Source organism: Sinocyclocheilus grahami, unplaced genomic scaffold, assembly GCF_001515645.1.
Source record: "Sinocyclocheilus grahami isolate Dianchi unplaced genomic scaffold, SAMN03320097.WGS_v1.1 scaffold223.1, whole genome shotgun sequence".
Classification (NCBI taxonomy): domain Eukaryota; kingdom Metazoa; phylum Chordata; class Actinopteri; order Cypriniformes; family Cyprinidae; genus Sinocyclocheilus; species Sinocyclocheilus grahami.
In genome coordinates this window covers 2380953-2398410 of record NW_015505402.1, presented here as the reverse complement: position 1 = coordinate 2398410, position 17458 = coordinate 2380953, and the positions used below count along the sequence as shown (strand labels likewise).

The 17458-nt window shown below is 38.1% G+C and overlaps 1 protein-coding gene across 2 annotated transcripts in view; it reads right to left on the bottom strand.

The window, feature by feature from the left end:
* Window positions 1–1147: 1147 nt before the first annotated feature.
* LOC107596831 (cdc42-interacting protein 4 homolog) overlaps window positions 1148–17458 on the bottom strand; it is a 29581-nt gene continuing 13270 nt past the window's right edge. The window contains exons 3-15 of one of the 2 annotated variants that reach the window (XM_016287676.1): window positions 15923–15979; window positions 13399–13546; window positions 12104–12166; window positions 10927–11031; window positions 10625–10753; window positions 10356–10502; window positions 9856–10044; window positions 5316–5480; window positions 3628–3737; window positions 3267–3399; window positions 3099–3187; window positions 2660–2784; window positions 1148–2575 (exon numbers count right to left, since the gene is read on the bottom strand). In XM_016287676.1, the coding sequence (XP_016143162.1) occupies window positions 2424–2575; window positions 2660–2784; window positions 3099–3187; window positions 3267–3399; window positions 3628–3737; window positions 5316–5480; window positions 9856–10044; window positions 10356–10502; window positions 10625–10753; window positions 10927–11031; window positions 12104–12166; window positions 13399–13546; window positions 15923–15979 (1612 nt within the window). In that variant the 3' untranslated portion in view covers window positions 1148–2423. The remainder of the gene's footprint in view (window positions 2576–2659; window positions 2785–3098; window positions 3188–3266; window positions 3400–3627; window positions 3738–5315; window positions 5481–9855; window positions 10045–10355; window positions 10503–10624; window positions 10754–10926; window positions 11032–12103; window positions 12167–13398; window positions 13547–15922; window positions 15980–17458) is intronic. The other variant, XM_016287678.1, reaches the window with a different exon arrangement.

The following is a 17458-nucleotide window of genomic DNA, read 5'->3' as shown; positions in this document are numbered from 1 at the left end:
TTAAGAATTTAAATCATTTAATAGTATAGCAATGAGTCGTACAGTTTGCGACAAGGAGGGAACAGCTGGAGACAGATCAACTGCAATGCGAGTCTTCAGTCACAGGCTGTAAGCTGAACCCTTAAGAATACTAATATAAATGCTGAAGGGTTCAGCGCGTTCAGCGTATTCAGTAAGTTGTCAAATATAGATATTTTGACACGTTCGTCTTGCTCTCTGAGTGGGCTTTTTATATAATACTTGCCAGTTGTCCTATTATCCCATTCAGATCACTCTTGGAGATTTGTCAGTTACTTCCAAGAACTTCGACTGAGTTTAAAAAATAATAATAATAGTTTTCACTGGTTAGACGAATTATTTCAAATCTGTTGCAAATGAATAAGCAAAAGTACGGTTCAGTTTAGATTTGTTGTGCAATACTGCCACCTGTCGGAAGCCTTCCCTAATAAATCACTGAGCCATGAGAGGTCGTGATTTCACTTATATTCTACACCACTTAAAAGCTTTTTGTGCAGTATGGAAAAAAACACCAATAATCAAGGTACACTTAAGTAGAATAATGAGCAGCAGAGTAATATAGTTAATTAGCATAACTTTAGGATGTGTAAAGATTCTGAAGTAACGCAGTGGCGTTAAATATAGAGGTTGTTTTACGACTGATTTATTATTAAAATAATGTCTGTGGTTAACAGTACTTGAACAAAGTTTCATTTTAATAACCCATCATAAATCCCCCTCCCTATTTAGCGCCATTTATAATAGTAAATGTAAACTTTAAGAGGAAGTCTCGATGTTGCTGCATTATTAGTCAGTTGACATGTATGAATATTCACTCCAGAGAGGATGAAATCCTACTGACCACAGCTGCTACTTTATTTATGATAATTCCACTTAACAGCAACCTCTTATTACCAGCAGGTGGCACTTGTTAGATCAATGTGAACATGTAAAATCAATGTTTTGATTTTAAGACCCTATTTTTTTTTCATTATTATTATTTTTTATACATTTTAATTTTCTAAATTATCCCGTATAATAGTATGCATGTAATATTTTAGTTGCTACATTTCCTCTCAAAAGGTTTACGAATTGCCTAAAAATCTTTCAATTGAGAATTTCACCAAAAAGAAATCAACAGGACATCATGTCAACTTGGAAATGTGCTTGACATTTATAAAGGCAATAAAATAGTGAATTCTGAGTATGGTACATACACAAAGTTGAAGGCACCTTGACTTACCCAAACATTAACAGCTCTGCCTTGGATTGAATCAAAGACAAACAAAATAAATGCTGAACACAGAGGCTTGAACCCTTGCATTTAGAAATCTATTCTTAACTATACAATCTTTAATCATCATGAATAAAAAGCTAATAAGACAATAGTGGTGTTGTGATGCCTAAAATATATTATTTCATATATTTAAATATGAAACTCCTAAATTTGCTTTTGTCGCCTAAAATAGTTTTTCTAAAATAGTTGCGCGTACACTGTGCATCATTGATCTATCTGAAATAGCAAATGTGTGCAGTCACCTCTTATATAAATGTGATTATTCATTATACAAACACTTATTTATATACTCAATAAATTATATTCTTTAATTTCAACAAACTATTTATTGTACTATATATTCTTAGAGAAGTGTGGCTTTTTTCTGCAGATTTTGAGACTTTGATTGTCATAACTTTGTACTGCTGAGTATTTAAATTTGTGTGTTTGTGTAACAGTCTTAAGAGAAAAAAAAAGGAGTTACTTAATATTACTTGGGCGCTCAGTATTTTCTATACACAAAATCGTTAGGTCTTATTGACTCTTGTTACTGTACATTTCATGTTACTGCACATTTAGGGAAGCATATGTAACACTTACTGCTGTAAAACGTCATTTTTGGCCACTCAGATCATCAAAGCAAATACTTCAAGTTAAAACGCTGCTGGATTTCTCCCAGCGCAGATAGTTACGCTTTTTGCTCCAGACGTGGAATCACATCATCAAGTTGCAGATGGAAGATTTTAGTGAAGGACACGTTGAGTGGATCATGGTCAGACAAAATATCTCAGCTCTGATGATAGACTGCTATCAAAAGTCACCATCAGACAGAGTCACCACTGGAACTGATGTGTCTGTTGAGCAATAGCTGTGTGTACATGGCACCCTGCTGCACTGTTTTCCATGCAAAATAAGGAGAAAAATTATTCAAACCTTCTCTACCTCATTTACTCACATAATACACACCCTGAGACACTCATTCATCCTTAGAGGAGGAGTGTATTAGCCCATTGTGCAGTGATTCCCCCCCTAAATTATCCCTCTAAGAGGAGCAGCAAGCCATGTTGGGACATAATGAGTGGTAATCTGAAGCTACTCATAGTGTTTGGTATAGTGCATCTCTGCTGCAGCGGGTGGAAAGGGGATGAGGTCATTTATTAAGCGTGATGGTAGCATAAGAAGTAGGGATGTAGCCTTCGTCCCCGTTGTTCCTCCGCACGCGCGTCCATCCGTCGCCCTTATCCTCCTCCACTACAAACAGCACCTCCCCTTCTTGCATGGAGATGGTTCCCTCACTGGAGCCTGTGGACAGATGGAGGAGAGACTTAGAGGAAAAGAGGTGGGTACGATATTCGCAAGTGCTTGAGTGAAGCTGTATAATCGTACCTGGGAAATTGTAGAGTGCTGTGCATTGACCAATAGGTGCGGCGAGTTCCTCTTCCTCAAATTCGTCATCAAATTCAGTGTAGATGGCCTGGGAGGAGTCAGTGTCATCTGAGATAGCTCCAGGACTGAAAAGAACATGGGAAAATTATTTTTATGTAAACACAATCTGATCATCATAACCAGATTAAAGCAATATAAAGATTTATAGAAATCTTAACAAGACAGCTGGCATTTGCTTGTATTAATCTGAATTTAGTTTATTTATATCTGTGCATATCTACATTACCAAATAATTTTACAATGTTTATTTACATAAGGTCCTGTGCAAATAAAACAAAATTCCAATAGCCGTGAAGCATGTAAACCTCTTTTTCAGAATAAGGCTTAAACAGAATACACACCATAATCAGAAAATAGTGTTTTCTGAAATAAAACTGACCTGTTGGGGTTATGAGCACCGTTATTGTTCAGAGAGTGTGTCGAGTATCGTATCGAGTCTCCTCGGCCCCCTGCTTCTGCGAGCCAGGACTACAACAAACCAAGACACAAGTGTGTTGAGAACGTCTTTATGAAGCGTATAAAGATTTACAGAGTATTAAACTGAAACCTCATATTTGTTGAGTTCTCCTCTCAGTCTTTCCATGTTTTGTGCCGTCTGAGTGATCTGAGGTGCCAGACTGGCAGGATCTCCCATCTGAGGGTTCTTTTCATAGACATCTTTCATTTTACCCAGAGCCTCACTGCACAGAGATATAAATATATTTGTTTAAGAAAGCTAGAGCTTGATTGTAACCGAGAAAGGCAAAGAACAAACAGTTATGGTTACTTGTGGCACTCAACACCACTGATTCCTCAGAGACCTGAAGAGCTTAGTAAACAAAGCCCGGACCCCGGCAACCCTGTGGATTCAGCTGTGGCCAGTTGTCGTGGCGATAGTTGTCGGAGAGACAGCATGGCAGGCGACTCACCTCTGATCAATTTCCTTCTGCAGCTCCTTGCTGATGTCATCTATCTTCTGCTGCAAGCGTTTCCTGCGCTGCTCAGGAGGAAGATGGGTGAAGCCCTCAGAGTCCACAGGCTGAGGAGATGGGCAGGGAGATAGTGTCACTCACAGAGATTCACACAAACAAACAGCCACCCCTCCAACACCACAAGCCAAGCAGTGACAGACGTGACCCAGAGAGCCCACAGTGAGAGTTCAGGTTTGCAGGAGGAAAAGCTGTACTGTAGCAATTCATCACCAGGGTAATTATATCATCTGTTATAATTGTTGCACTTAAACACTACAGGCTGTATGCTTTAACAAGATTTTGGCAACACATTTTTTCATTTATGACAGGTAAGTCAAGGAGAAATGCTTAAACAAGCGATACATAAACCGTTTACTCAAAGGAACGTTTTGGGTTAAATAAAATTGTAGCTTTTTAACAATCTGTGGCATGTGTCGATGACTACAGTCAGTATTTTTTTATTAATCCATGCAGCATGAGGGGTTTGAAGAAGGAATGTGAAGCTGATATTTGTTACATGAAATATTCAGTAAAATGTTTCATATGTGCTCTATAAAATAAAGTCAAAATAATCCTTTCAAATTAGGACTACTGTTCTAGGCGTATGAAATTCTGGTTATGCATTGTTAATGTAACTGATGTGGTACAGAGTTTGCTCTATGTAAATAGGGCTTTACCTTCACTATTTCTATGCAATGATATGTAACCCATGTCAAGTATAGCTACTTTAGTTTTGATCCAAGTGCTTGGCATATGTGTACAACTGAAATCACAGTATACATTTGCTAGCATATGTGAAAATACAAGCGCAATAGAGAGTTTGGGCCTAAAAACCAAAGTACACTCAAGTTTTTATCAGCATAGTACTCAACTCGCACAGCTAGATACTTCCAACCATGCACATTAATTTTTCTGCGTTAATTAGTTTGTTCAAAAAGTAGCAACACCATTTTTCATGGCTGAAAAAGAAACGAACGAGACGTTGACAGATGCTTGTGGTGTGAGGGCCTTAAGAGATACCTGAAGCTCTAGTTAAACAAAGACTGGTAAATAGCGCAGACACTGGACAACGATTAAACTTACTAGTGTGCATGTGTCAAGTATACTTAAAAAGGCAGTGCAGATGCCTGTGCATATACGCTAAGCGTTTGCTTCAAAAATTAAGTATACTTTGAACTTTTGTGTGTTTACTGGCTTTAGATTATAAGGTTGAATATTACTTTGAGCAGCCAGGGTTGGTATCAACACTAACCTAATGCTAACACATGCTAACAATGTTAAAATGTAATGGCTATACTATCAAAAAAAATAGTTTCATATTTTTAGCATTTATAGTGCTGTAGACTTACCCCATAGATATCCACCATAAGTGTATTGCTGTTTTCTGTTGTTTTTACAAAGCCGAGATACAAATGAGGCCAACAGAGTTAAAGTTGCATTTAACCTGGAATATTCCTTTGAGTAACCCGCAATTAATTTATTTAAAACATGTGCATAGATTTACCAATGCAACTTTAAAACTGGTCTAATACAGTAGACCATATTCAGACCCAGATCAGTGCTGCTGAACACCTTAAAGAGACGTGCCAAAAACAGCAGCGCACAGGTTTAGTCAGTTGGCTTGATCCCTGACCTATCACACTCACCATTCTCTTGAGGGTCCGGAAGGAAGAGATTCGAGGTTTGACTGTCTTATTGATTTCCATCAAACAGTACGACAGGGGGTCCCGGCCAAACTTAGGGGAGGGTGGTCCGTTAGCGGGCGAGGGGGTGGGGGTTGTGGAGAAAGGACTGAGTGAAGACGAGGGGAGCTGGGACAGACACCAGGCACAAACCCAGAGGAACACAGGGACAGGACAGCAGGACAGGGATGGTGGGAAGGATAGGGAAGGGTAAAAACAAACAAAACACAAATGACAAGGGAAAAGAAAGAGACACCATCAAACACCTCAAAGCAACATCAAAACTGCAACGAGGACAACACTGAACCAACCTCAGCAAGAGCCAAGAGAAGCAAGACAGAGAATACCCAAACCCAGAACAACCCCAAATCCACAAGCCCCAACAACCAGCAATGCAATCAGCCAGATAATGCAGCAAACAATGGCTCCATCAGAAAGCAATTAATTCTTGACCTTGTTCAATGGATCTTGTGGCTTTCAAGTGATGTTGGAATGATCATGAAGATAAGATTAACGTACATGAACGGCACCACAAAAAATTTAAGTTGTGGTCATGTCAATTACTTTACCATGGTGAAGCTAATTGTTATTCGTCATAAATAAGTTTGAACAAACTTTGTGTATTGTTGATGAAAACCAGCTATAAAAGCTTTCCAAAAAAATTGAAGTGCCAGGATTGTGTCATGGACTACCCATCATTCCCCAAACTGCCCAAAAAAATACCTAGTAGTCTCATGGCAGCACAAAAATTATGGCATAAACTACACACCTATTGTGAATCCACTGATCTTCATTTTGTTGTCTAGTGCTAAAAAGGTTCCTGTCTTTGTCAGAAAAAATACACAGACATTACACCAAAATATCTGTTTAATTCCAACCAAAGTCACTTGAATGCACATCACACTGAATTCATGACTTTTCAAGTTGTGGTCATGTCAATTACTTTACCATGGTGTAGCTAATTGTTATTCGTCATAAATAAGTTTGAACAAACTTTGTGTATTGTTGATGAAAACCAGCTATAAAAGCTTTCCAAAAAAATTGAAGTGCCAGGATTGTGTCATGGACTACCCATCATTCCCCAAACTGCCTAAAAAAATTCCTAGTAGTCTCATGGCAGCACAAAAATTATGGCATAAACTACACACCTATTGTGAATCCACTGATCTTCATTTTGTTGTCTAGTGCTAAAAAGGTTCCTGTCTTTGTCAGAAAAAATACAGACATTACACCAAAATATCTGTTTAATTCCAACCAAAGTCACTTGAATGCACATCACACTGAATTCATGATAGTAAAACTTATAAGTAGGAACTTCTCAGGAGAATTTGTACTGTTTGCAGAGTAAGAATCTTCAAACGTAAACAATCTCAAAAAAAGCTAATTACTACGATGTTTTTTCCCACCCCATTATGGATCTAATAAGTGGAGCCACTTTTTGCCCAATCTACATTCAGAGGCTTCTGTTGAACTACATAGCAACAAAAAGGCCTGAACATGAAAGGAGTCCTAATATTTCAGTGAATTTGCTATGCATACTACCTCTGTTCCAGAAACAAGTGAGCTGTGTACAAAGGCAACCTCACAGTTGATCCAACAGTTCACAGTTGATTTCAAAAGTAACTTAGCTAATAAGCACAAAAGAGTATTTGAAGAATATAAGTAACTAATGCTCACAGATTGATTCAAAGAGTCTGGCATTAGCTTGTTGCTAAGCTAACAACTTCCTATCCTTACACAAAAACACACTAATGTAATACCGGATGAAATCATGCATTAATTAGATGGAACTATATATATATATATATATATATATATATATATATATATATATATATATATATATATATATCTTTCAAGTGATGTTGGAATGATCATGAAGATAAGATTAACGTACATGAACGGCACCACAAAAAATTTAAGTTGTGGTCATGTCAATTACTTTACCATGGTGAAGCTAATTGTTATTCGTCATAAATAAGTTTGAACAAACTTTGTGTATTGTTGATGAAAACCAGCTATAAAAGCTTTCCAAAAAAATTGAAGTGCCAGGATTGTGTCATGGACTACCCATCATTCCCCAAACTGCCCAAAAAAATACCTAGTAGTCTCATGGCAGCACAAAAATTATGGCATAAACTACACACCTATTGTGAATCCACTGATCTTCATTTTGTTGTCTAGTGCTAAAAAGGTTCCTGTCTTTGTCAGAAAAAATACAGACATTACACCAAAATATCTGTTTAATTCCAACCAAAGTCACTTGAATGCACATCACACTGAATTCATGATAGTAAAACTTATAAGTAGGAACTTCTCAGGAGAATTTGTACTGTTTGCAGAGTAAGAATCTTCAAACGTAAACAATCTCAAAAAAAGCTAATTACTACGATGTTTTTTCCCACCCCATTATGGATCTAATAAGTGGAGCCACTTTTTGCCCAATCTACACTCAGAGGCTTCTGTTGAACTACATAGCAACAAAAAGGCCTGAACATGAAAGGAGTCCTAATATTTCAGTGAATTTGCTATGCATACTACCTCTGTTCCAGAACCAAGTGAGCTGTCTACAAAGGCAACCTCACAGTTGATCCAACAGTTCACAGTTGATTTCAAAAGTAACTTAGCTAATAAGCACAAAAGAGTATTTGAAGAATATAAGTAACTAATGCTCACACTACTGTTTGGATTAACTTTTACACTGGGAGTGCCTGACACAAAAAAATAATAATTTCTAGGTGGGCAGCTTACTAAGTGGAACAGAGCAAATAGGTTTCAGCTTTAAATCTAAAATTGCGTCAAACAATCCACCAAATATTTATGGGTAAACGAATGAAGGCTTGGCGCTAAATAAGTATTTCCCCACAAATTGGTTTTAGCTTCTCAGCCAGAAAGAAAACATGCACAAGCGAGCAAAAAGTGAATCAACAAGGAATGAAGGAAGATGTTTGATTTTAACTACTAAGGATGGAGGAAGAAGGATGCAGATTTGCAGTGCAACTTTGGTTAAAAAAATTAATTAAAAAAATCCATATTTACCAACTTGCAAGGAAAAGAATCTGCACAATGATTAGGACTGATTAGGAGAAGACTGGACATTTAAGCTGGCAAGCGCTGAGGGTCATGTGAAAAAGCCTAATGTGTTGAAGAAGCAGGAAACTACATTATTGTAGGAGCAGGAAATTATGTTTATTAATATGAAGATGAAGTGTTCTTAGAAAACACTTTAGACCTATATAGGCCTCTGGGACAAAGAGAGATCCATTGAATCCTACGCAGGGCTCTGAATCATCACATGACTGAAGAGAAGAGAATGTTTTAGTAATGCTTTGCCTCCAACCCTCATTTTAAGAGGATTTTTCTCCTTAACAACTTAACCAGATGCAACCAAGCATCTATCCTGATGACACAGAGTGCACAAAGGTGTCATTGTGATGAGACTGAAGGATATTTTATACAGCATATAATAGTAGTAGTGTATGTGTGTTAAGGCCCATGGCAGAGGGAGAAGTGTCCCAAAGAAAAGCACAGACGCAGCAGAATGAGCACTGGGTCACACGCTGAGCTAAACAACAGAGCTGGGGGCTTTTCCATCCCCACTCACAGCCAAATAGCCATGCAAAGGGTGCATACTGGAAAACCGTAAGGATCTGTGTTGGGTACATCAGAAAGACTGAGAGTAAGGGGTGAGGAAGGGTGAAGGTAGATTGAACCATCATGCATATTTCAACTGTGGCAGGGAGACAAAGGGTGCAAGAAACCACAGCTTTGGATCTAATACCATTTCTAGTCAGACTTCTCAAAGACTTGCCCACAAATCAAACAATGTCTTGCCCTCAAATCATCTCAAACTAGTCTGTTACCTTTCAGACTGTGACTCTCCTCTCTCATCTTATTGCGCAGAAGTGTCCAATCCTGATGCTGAAAGGCCACCTTCCTGTAGACATTAGCTTTATTAAACTTGAACCAATTATTCAAGGTTACTAGAATCTTCCAGACAAGTGTGTTTGGAGCTAAACTTGGGATGGCGGTTCTACAGGAGCAAGATTGGACACCTCTTCAGGGATAGGTACTGTAGAAAACCTGATGCAGATTCTGATGACTGGGTTCCAAATTGGTTCTAGCTGGTAAAATAATGGTGATGGCTCATTTAGATCAGGGGTGTTTAATCCTGCACCAGGGGGGCCACCTTCCAGCAGAGTTTAGCACCAGCCCCAATAAAACACACTTTATCCAGCCAATCAAGTTCTTCAGTAACACTAGAAACTACCAGGCAAGTGTGTTGGAGCTAAACTCTGCAGGACGGAGCCCTCCAGGAGCAGAACTGAACAGACCTGATTTAGATGGTTGATCAGCACGAACAAGCTGATGGGATCTGGTTGAGTTGAGTAAACTAAGCTTGGCAGGGCTTTTCCAGCAGGGTAAAAGAGAACTTTCCATCTCCACACAAAACAAATCAATTTCATCAGAAGGAACTCTGCCTTCAGAGAGTAGTGAAGCCTACCTTGCTCTTCTTATTAAACAACCGGAATGTTTTATTCTTGTTCTTGCCCAGCAGCTCTAGAGGACCTTTAGGAGTGCCCAGGCTGCTGTCCGAGGAGGCCCGGTTTATGCCCTGACTGTAATCCTCGAACTCCAGATCTCCTGGTCTCTCGAAGCCAGACTTGTGTTGCTCTATAAGAACCACAGAGTCCTGAATAACACAGAGAAGTGTTAGCTACTCCATGTGTTGGCATGCAGAGGGTTGTCTGCTCTCTCAAAGTGGCTGCCTTAATGCAAGGGTGTCTAATCCTTCTACCAGAGGGCCAATGTCCTGCTGAGATTAGCTCCAACCTGCCTGATCACATTTGCCTGGAAGTTTATTAGCTGGTTCAGGTTTGTTTCATTAGGATTGGAGTTGAACTCCGCAGGATAGTGGCCCTCCCAGAGAAGGATTGGACACCCGTGATTTATTGAGAGCAGGAAACGAAAGAGCTTTTCTTAAAAACACAACTGAGAACTCACATTCCTCTCGTTGACATTCGTGCCAGCTCTGGTTATGCCCTCCAGACACTTCCCGATGATGGGCATGACGTGACGCTCCGTGTCTGCAAACAGGACGTAACCCTGCGCCAACTTTTTGATACGTCGTTCATCCATGTCCTGCAGCCTCTGCAGTGACCAAACATACATATCAGTATGCACTCCGCAAGACTGCCTGGGATCATTCCTTCAGTAAGCTGAGAGGAACAGATGTGTCTCAACATGTTAGAACTGAGGCATGTGCTTCTTACATTGAAACTAAGAGGCATGTCCGTGAAGTAGAACTGATTCTGTTCTTTGTTGTACTTTTGAAGTTGTGAAGCGTAGTCGTTTTTACACTCCTCTGCTATGTGCGTTCGCATATGAGCCTGCTGTTTGGCCTACATTTACACGCAGAAGTAAAGATAAAGTGAAATCAGATACCAGTACATAAAGAGGAACAAGGAAACAACAATAACGCATTTGGATATGATGGAAATGTGATGGTAGGATGGAAGGATGTGCATGCAAGGGTGTGGCAAGACCTGTGAAACCTTTTGGGGGACATAAATACCTTCTCCACATCAGCTTTGGTGGCATTGAGGTCCTGATCTGTTTTCTCTGCATATTGAGCAGCCTTCTCTGCTTCTCTCCACTCCCTCTCAAATCGCTTTTTACTCTACCATGAAAACAACATCCACCACATGAATCAAAGCGATTACATACACAATGCTATTATTTTACCCCCAAATTAAGATTGTGTCATTATTTCCTTTCATGTTGTTCCAAACCTATTTCACTTTATTTCTTCCACAGACATATCACTACTGGCTATGACAGACAAAACAAAGGCTTTTTGCACCACTGAATTCAAGCTCGCTCCTTATGTCCTTATATAGTGCACTATATGTCCTCATATAGTGCACTATATATTCAACAAATAGTAAAGAGTAATTTTGTAAACAAGAGACTGATTTCAGATGCAGCTGTGTCTGTAGAGGGCAGAAAGCTTCAGATTCTAGAGAGAATTTGATTAAAGAGAAAATCTAAAAAGCTGCTAAAGTGAAGAAAGGTTTTATCAAAAATGTTGGTCTGTATTGGTGGTAGAGAGACCATACTTTCGAATGCATATATCGCAACACATTTAAATTCTGTTGTTATGTGCCATATTTCTGTGAAATAGAGCAGAATATTTCACTTGAAAACAATGCAGTAGGAGTGAAACATTTTAATATACAATATTACTGGATAACACTATTTCCCCACCATTGTGTGACCGGTTACAACAGTGGAAAAGAGACTATAAAATCTAGATAAAACACGAAAAACGTTTTTTTCTTTTAACTATGGACATTTATTAATAAATATGATAAATTGTGAATATGTTATCTTTAAAGTTGTCTGAAATATCTGCTTATTGTTAACTAATTGGTAAATTTCAGCTGCTTCAAGTGTATTTGAATGTGTGTCTGTTTACACTCCTGACCCTCACCTGACCAAACACAATGGCCACAGAAACGATCAGCAAACAATCACTTTCAATCCCCCGATACAACCCCACACTGAGCAGAAACAATACAGACAAAAGAGCACACTCCACACAGTCAGCGCTTACGCCACAAAGAGACGTAACGCAAGCCTCTGACAGAGATGTAAACTCATCAAGCGCATTCTGATCTGGCTGTTCAACGACACGCTCAAAGACACAGTGGGACACACCACCCACAACAGTCTCACAGAGAGAAACTTACATTGTCAAGCTGCTTGTAGGTGCCCTCCAGATACTGTTGTGCTTTCTTGGCTTCTGACAGATGCTGCACATTACAGAGAAAAAGAGAGAGTGGAATCATGGTCAGTGTGCTTTGGGCTTTCTAACATTAAATAGACATCCAGATTTTTACATTTTCTGAAGAAAAATATGAGTGCTGCTCGCTTCAACGAAGTCTATGATTCATGAGTTTAAAGTCTGCATGAAATGGAAATTCACTTTTTTAAAATGTATTTTCTGAATGCATGTTATAGATCTTATTATGAACGATTCATCCATGCATAGGTTTCTTTTTTTGTGTGTGTCTGTGATTTTTAATTAAAATCACTCAAAATGTTTAATCTTTTTGTCTGCTTAAACCCGCCCCTTTTTTACAATTAACTGCAAGCTCACATTCAGATCTGCCTCCATACAATCAACAACCAATGGACAGAAACAAGTCCCTGCCCTGCTTTCTTCTTTTTCGAAAATCCATTCTACTCGAATGCATATCACAATACAGCAGAAAAACTCTGGTCTCTACATTGCATTTCATCGCGACTTTACAGAGTGGTTTTCCAGGGTCTTGCCATATGGTTGCTAAGGTGTTTTGAATGGATTTTCATTATTGCTATGAAGCTCCAGTTAGATGCAAGGGAGGTCGCTTGGTCATATACAAATAGTTGCTAGGGTGTTTGTTTACTGGCCCACCTAAAAGTCTCTGACATCCTTAGCTCTAGATACTCAGGTCTATCTATGTGACCTTTTTTCACCCATTTTGTCATCTGCCAGGCAAAAATATGATGCTTACAAAAGAAATGGCACAACTCTCTCAAACAAAGCATATTTACCTCATAAATCTAATGTCATAAATTCATGTCTGCAGCAGAAACATGTTGGGTGGAGTTTAATACTTAGGGTTAGCCATTTGTTAAAATCCCTAACTCTAAGTATGAGCAATGGTAATAGCAATGTTTGCCTTAGGAAGCACTAACAATAAAACAGTGTCCCATAAATTCCAAGTGACAAACAAGAGGAGACAGCTGAGGTTATATGGTGAGCATCTACTGTTCTTTATGAAGATCACCAACGCATTCCTCTGACAGTGTTGCGCAAATCAAACCGAGACTTCCACCCCAATAGACTCGAATGTTTCTTCTCAAACAAGCAGTGTAACATGTTCATCTCTGCCTCATGCCCACAATCCCCCTCTCTGTGTCCTTCCAGGCCCTCTGTCCCACAGCATACTTTATTTTAAGCATGGCCCAGTTTCTCCGTCTGCCTCTCTCATTCTCTCACCATCTTGCGCTCCTGTTTGAGCTCCTGCAGGTACTTTGTGAGCTCGATGCAGATATTGATCATCATGTTCTCAGCAATCAGCTCCCTCTGGCCCGCATAATCGTTCATCTCATTCAGGATGTCCAGAAAGGCCTGGTGATTGGAGAACCTAAAGAAAAGTGACACGAATGAGATACAATGTGCATTGGTAGTAAACGTGACCTATTTTAAAAATCATGCTCATTTGGACCACTTAACTTATGAATCATTCATTTCAGAGCAATTTGGGAACTGGTTTGACCAAAACAAACTTCACTATGGGTTGCATGCAAGTTTTACTCTATGAATCAGATGTACAGTGGGTACGGAAAGTATTCAGACCCCCTTAAATTGTGTAACTACAAAAAAAAAAAAAAAAGGATATTCAGCACCATGATTTTAAGATTTTACCAACTTTTCCTGGCCTAAAATCATTTTATTATTCTTGTACAAATTATTATACATGCAGTTTTTATGACCTTATACATTTTATATACACTTTTACCTTGTTATATTTTGTGGAATAACAAGGTGAAAGTGTATATAAAGTATTTAAAAAAAACAGGGTATCTGCTTTTTTAAGCTTAAATTTAAGACTTTAAGACCTGCACAAATAAAATTAATACCATATGAGCAGGGTAGGGCTATGTCTATGGTAACATATTAAACTGCAAAAAGTATGATTTACAGTTCAGATACAGGTTTTCACAAAAACAAAAAGTTTTACAAAATGATCAACTTCACATTTCAACCTTTAAAACATTTTTAAAAAAATGGATGGGTCAAAATTATCAATTATTATTATTATTATTATTATATTAATTTAAAACAATTATTATCAATCAATTAATTAAATATCATATAAATATATTTTACTGTCTTAAAGGGGTCATATGATGCGATTTAAATTTTTCCTTTCTCTTTGGAGTGTTACAAGCTCTTGGTGCATAAAGAAGATCTGTAAAGTTGCAAAGACTAAAGTCTCAAATCCAAATTCAATATTCTTTATAAAAGTTAAGAGTCAACCACGCCTACCTAAAACGGTTCGTTCTAACACGCCCCCACATGTCTACGTCACGATGTGGGAAGATTTGCATAACGCCGCCCAAATGTTCACGCAAAGAAAGAATGCGTAACTTTTATTCTCGCTGTAGTATTATTGTTGCCGCCGCCGCCGCCATGTCATGAAGCCGCTGTGTTTCGTTGTGAAAGCGAAACTACTTTGGTTGGCCTTCCAAAAGTGGACGATATCCGCTTTGTCATGCCTGGAGCTGATCCGTGCTGGTCGCTGAGGAAATACATCAACTTCGCGCTGTCTCGTTGTTTCCTGATCCTAGTAGAGTAGACTACAGTGCCGGCTGTTCTGACTCACAGACTGGAAGTACATTTTTTATATTTAAAGAATTTGCCACCGACGATTCAAAAGCGAGTTTTTTGGGCAGTGTAGAGTAGCACTTGTTGTTTGTCATTTCTCAGATCACAAATGCAGACATGGTTTTACGTATCGCTCCGGCCGGACAGGGCATCACAATATGGTAAGGGGCGTAACATTTCCGTCACACGCTTGAGGTATTCGGCCAATCACAACGCACTGGATAGCTGGCCAATCAGAGCACACCTTGCTTTTCAGAACGATGAGCTTTGTAAAAATCTACGCGTTTCAGAAAGGTGGGGCATAGAGGAGAAACAATAATGTACAGTATGTGGAAAATAATGTGTTTTTTTAACCTTAAACCGCATAAACATTTCATTACACCAAATAATGTTCTTTTTAGCAGCATCACATGATCCCTTTAATTGTTTCGATCTTCATAATGCATTATCTTCTTGTCGATCCACCAGTTCACATTTACAGCTCTGCGAGTTTGCTGCATAAAAACATGGGTTGATTTTCACATTGATCTGAACAAAAACAGCAGACGGGCTTATTGAAAATGCTAATTCATTCTCTGCCAGCAGGAGGAGCTTTCAAAAGTTTACAACAATATTTTTTTGTAATATCTAATATAAATATTAATATTACAATAAAACTTTAACATACAAAATATACAGTATATAAAATATGATTTTTATGACAATAACAACCAATAATATCATAGCTCGCTTTCACAATACAATAAATCCCTGATGAATAAAAACACCACATTACAGTGGTTCAATGTGTTGCAAATGTAGTTTCATCATGGCATGACCCGTTTTCCATGAGTGACTTCATTAGTTTTGATTTCCAGAGGGAGCATACGTAAAGTCATTTACAGGTGTATGCGTTTGTTTGTTGAGTTCATGTGCTTTTGTTTGGAGTCGGCAACAGCCCCATAGGTACTGCTGATCAGTCACCATAGCAACATCAGACATAGCTCAGTGTACCACAGTGATCTGATTACAGTAACTGGGGATTTGTCAGCTTTCTTCTCTGATATCCCATTGTTAATGTTAGACAGTTCACTTATCACAATTGTGAGGAAAAATAAGTCAATCATGCAGCTTTGGAAGCGTGCAAAATTACCTGCATTCCTGCTCTTCTTTGCTCCCTCGTTTAGGGCTGTATTTCTTAGATAAATTCCTAGGAAACAGAAAAAAGACAGTGCCTGATGGATCAACTACATCATAATAATGTCATTTGCAAGCGTTTCGTTTCAAATAGCAAACGGTTGCATAATATGCCACGCTGCAGTAGTCCTGCTAGAGCAGGTGGTTGTGAAGCATTTACATGTGACATTGTGTGCAGAGCATTTGTTCTTTCCAAAACACAGACATCAGGGTATTTGGGGTATGTCACATGGAAATTTTCTTAAATTTTCTTCCCATTTCACTAATCGGGCACAAAGGGAGTTTCCAGTGTCAAACTATTTTTCTCTCTACACTGAATGTAAAAACACTACGTGACGTGGCACGATCACAATCAAAGAATGTTTATATTTATTTTAGTCATCCTGAAGCAAGATTTTGGACGAATGAAAGTTCACTGTGGGCAAGCACAACAATACAGAAATATTGCAGGAATATATCAATGACAAGACACTATTTCTTTGTCTGGCCCTATTAAAAGATTTTTTTTTAAATACATTAGAAATGGCATTCATACATACATTGACTTACAAACAACTCTTATATGATATTTTGGTGTCCTGATGTCATAATAAACAAAAGACTTAAAAAAAGCTTATCAAGTAGTTTGGCAAAATCTTTTGATTATGGTTTCCTAGAAAAAAAAACAGCTTATTAATATTTGGCGGGGAAAACAAACAAACATGCGGAACGGTAAGTGATGCAACCAAAATGCAGGGGGAAAAAAGAAAAAGAAAAAAAAATTATATCATACAGAGCACCCCTGCAGACTCTCATGACCAATAAAATATTAGAATTTTTTTTTTTTATGTTTTGGGTGAAAACTAAGGCAAGGTAAGTTATGTGGTGTGACACACGAAAAAGATTTTTATATTTTCATATATTTGGAAATATAGTTTTTATTCAAGGTGTAAGAAAATATATTAATATTTTTACTTAACTTATATACGACATGACATTTTTTGAGTCCTTAAAGGGATAGTTCACCCAAAAAGGAAATCACTGACCCACATGTCATCAGTTACTCACCCTCATGTCATTTCAAACCTGTATGACTGACTTTTGTGTTCCACAAAAGAAAGAAGATATTTTGAAGAATGTGGGTAACCAAAAAGTTTTGGTTCCTATTGACTTCCATTGTATTTTTTGTCCATACAATGGAAGTCAACAGAAACCAAAACTGTCTGGTAACCAACATCCTTCAAAATATCTTCATATATATATATATATATATATATATATACACAGTGTGGTACGGAAAGTATTCAGACCCCCTTAAATTTTTCACTCTTTGTTATATTGCAGCCATTTGCTAAAATCATTTAAGTTAATTTTTTTTCCTCATTAATGTACACACAGCATCCCATATTGACAGAAAAACACAGAATTGTTGACATTTTTGCAGATTTATTAAAAAAGAAAAACTGAAATATCACATGGTCCTAAGTATTTAGACCCTTTGCTGTGACACTCA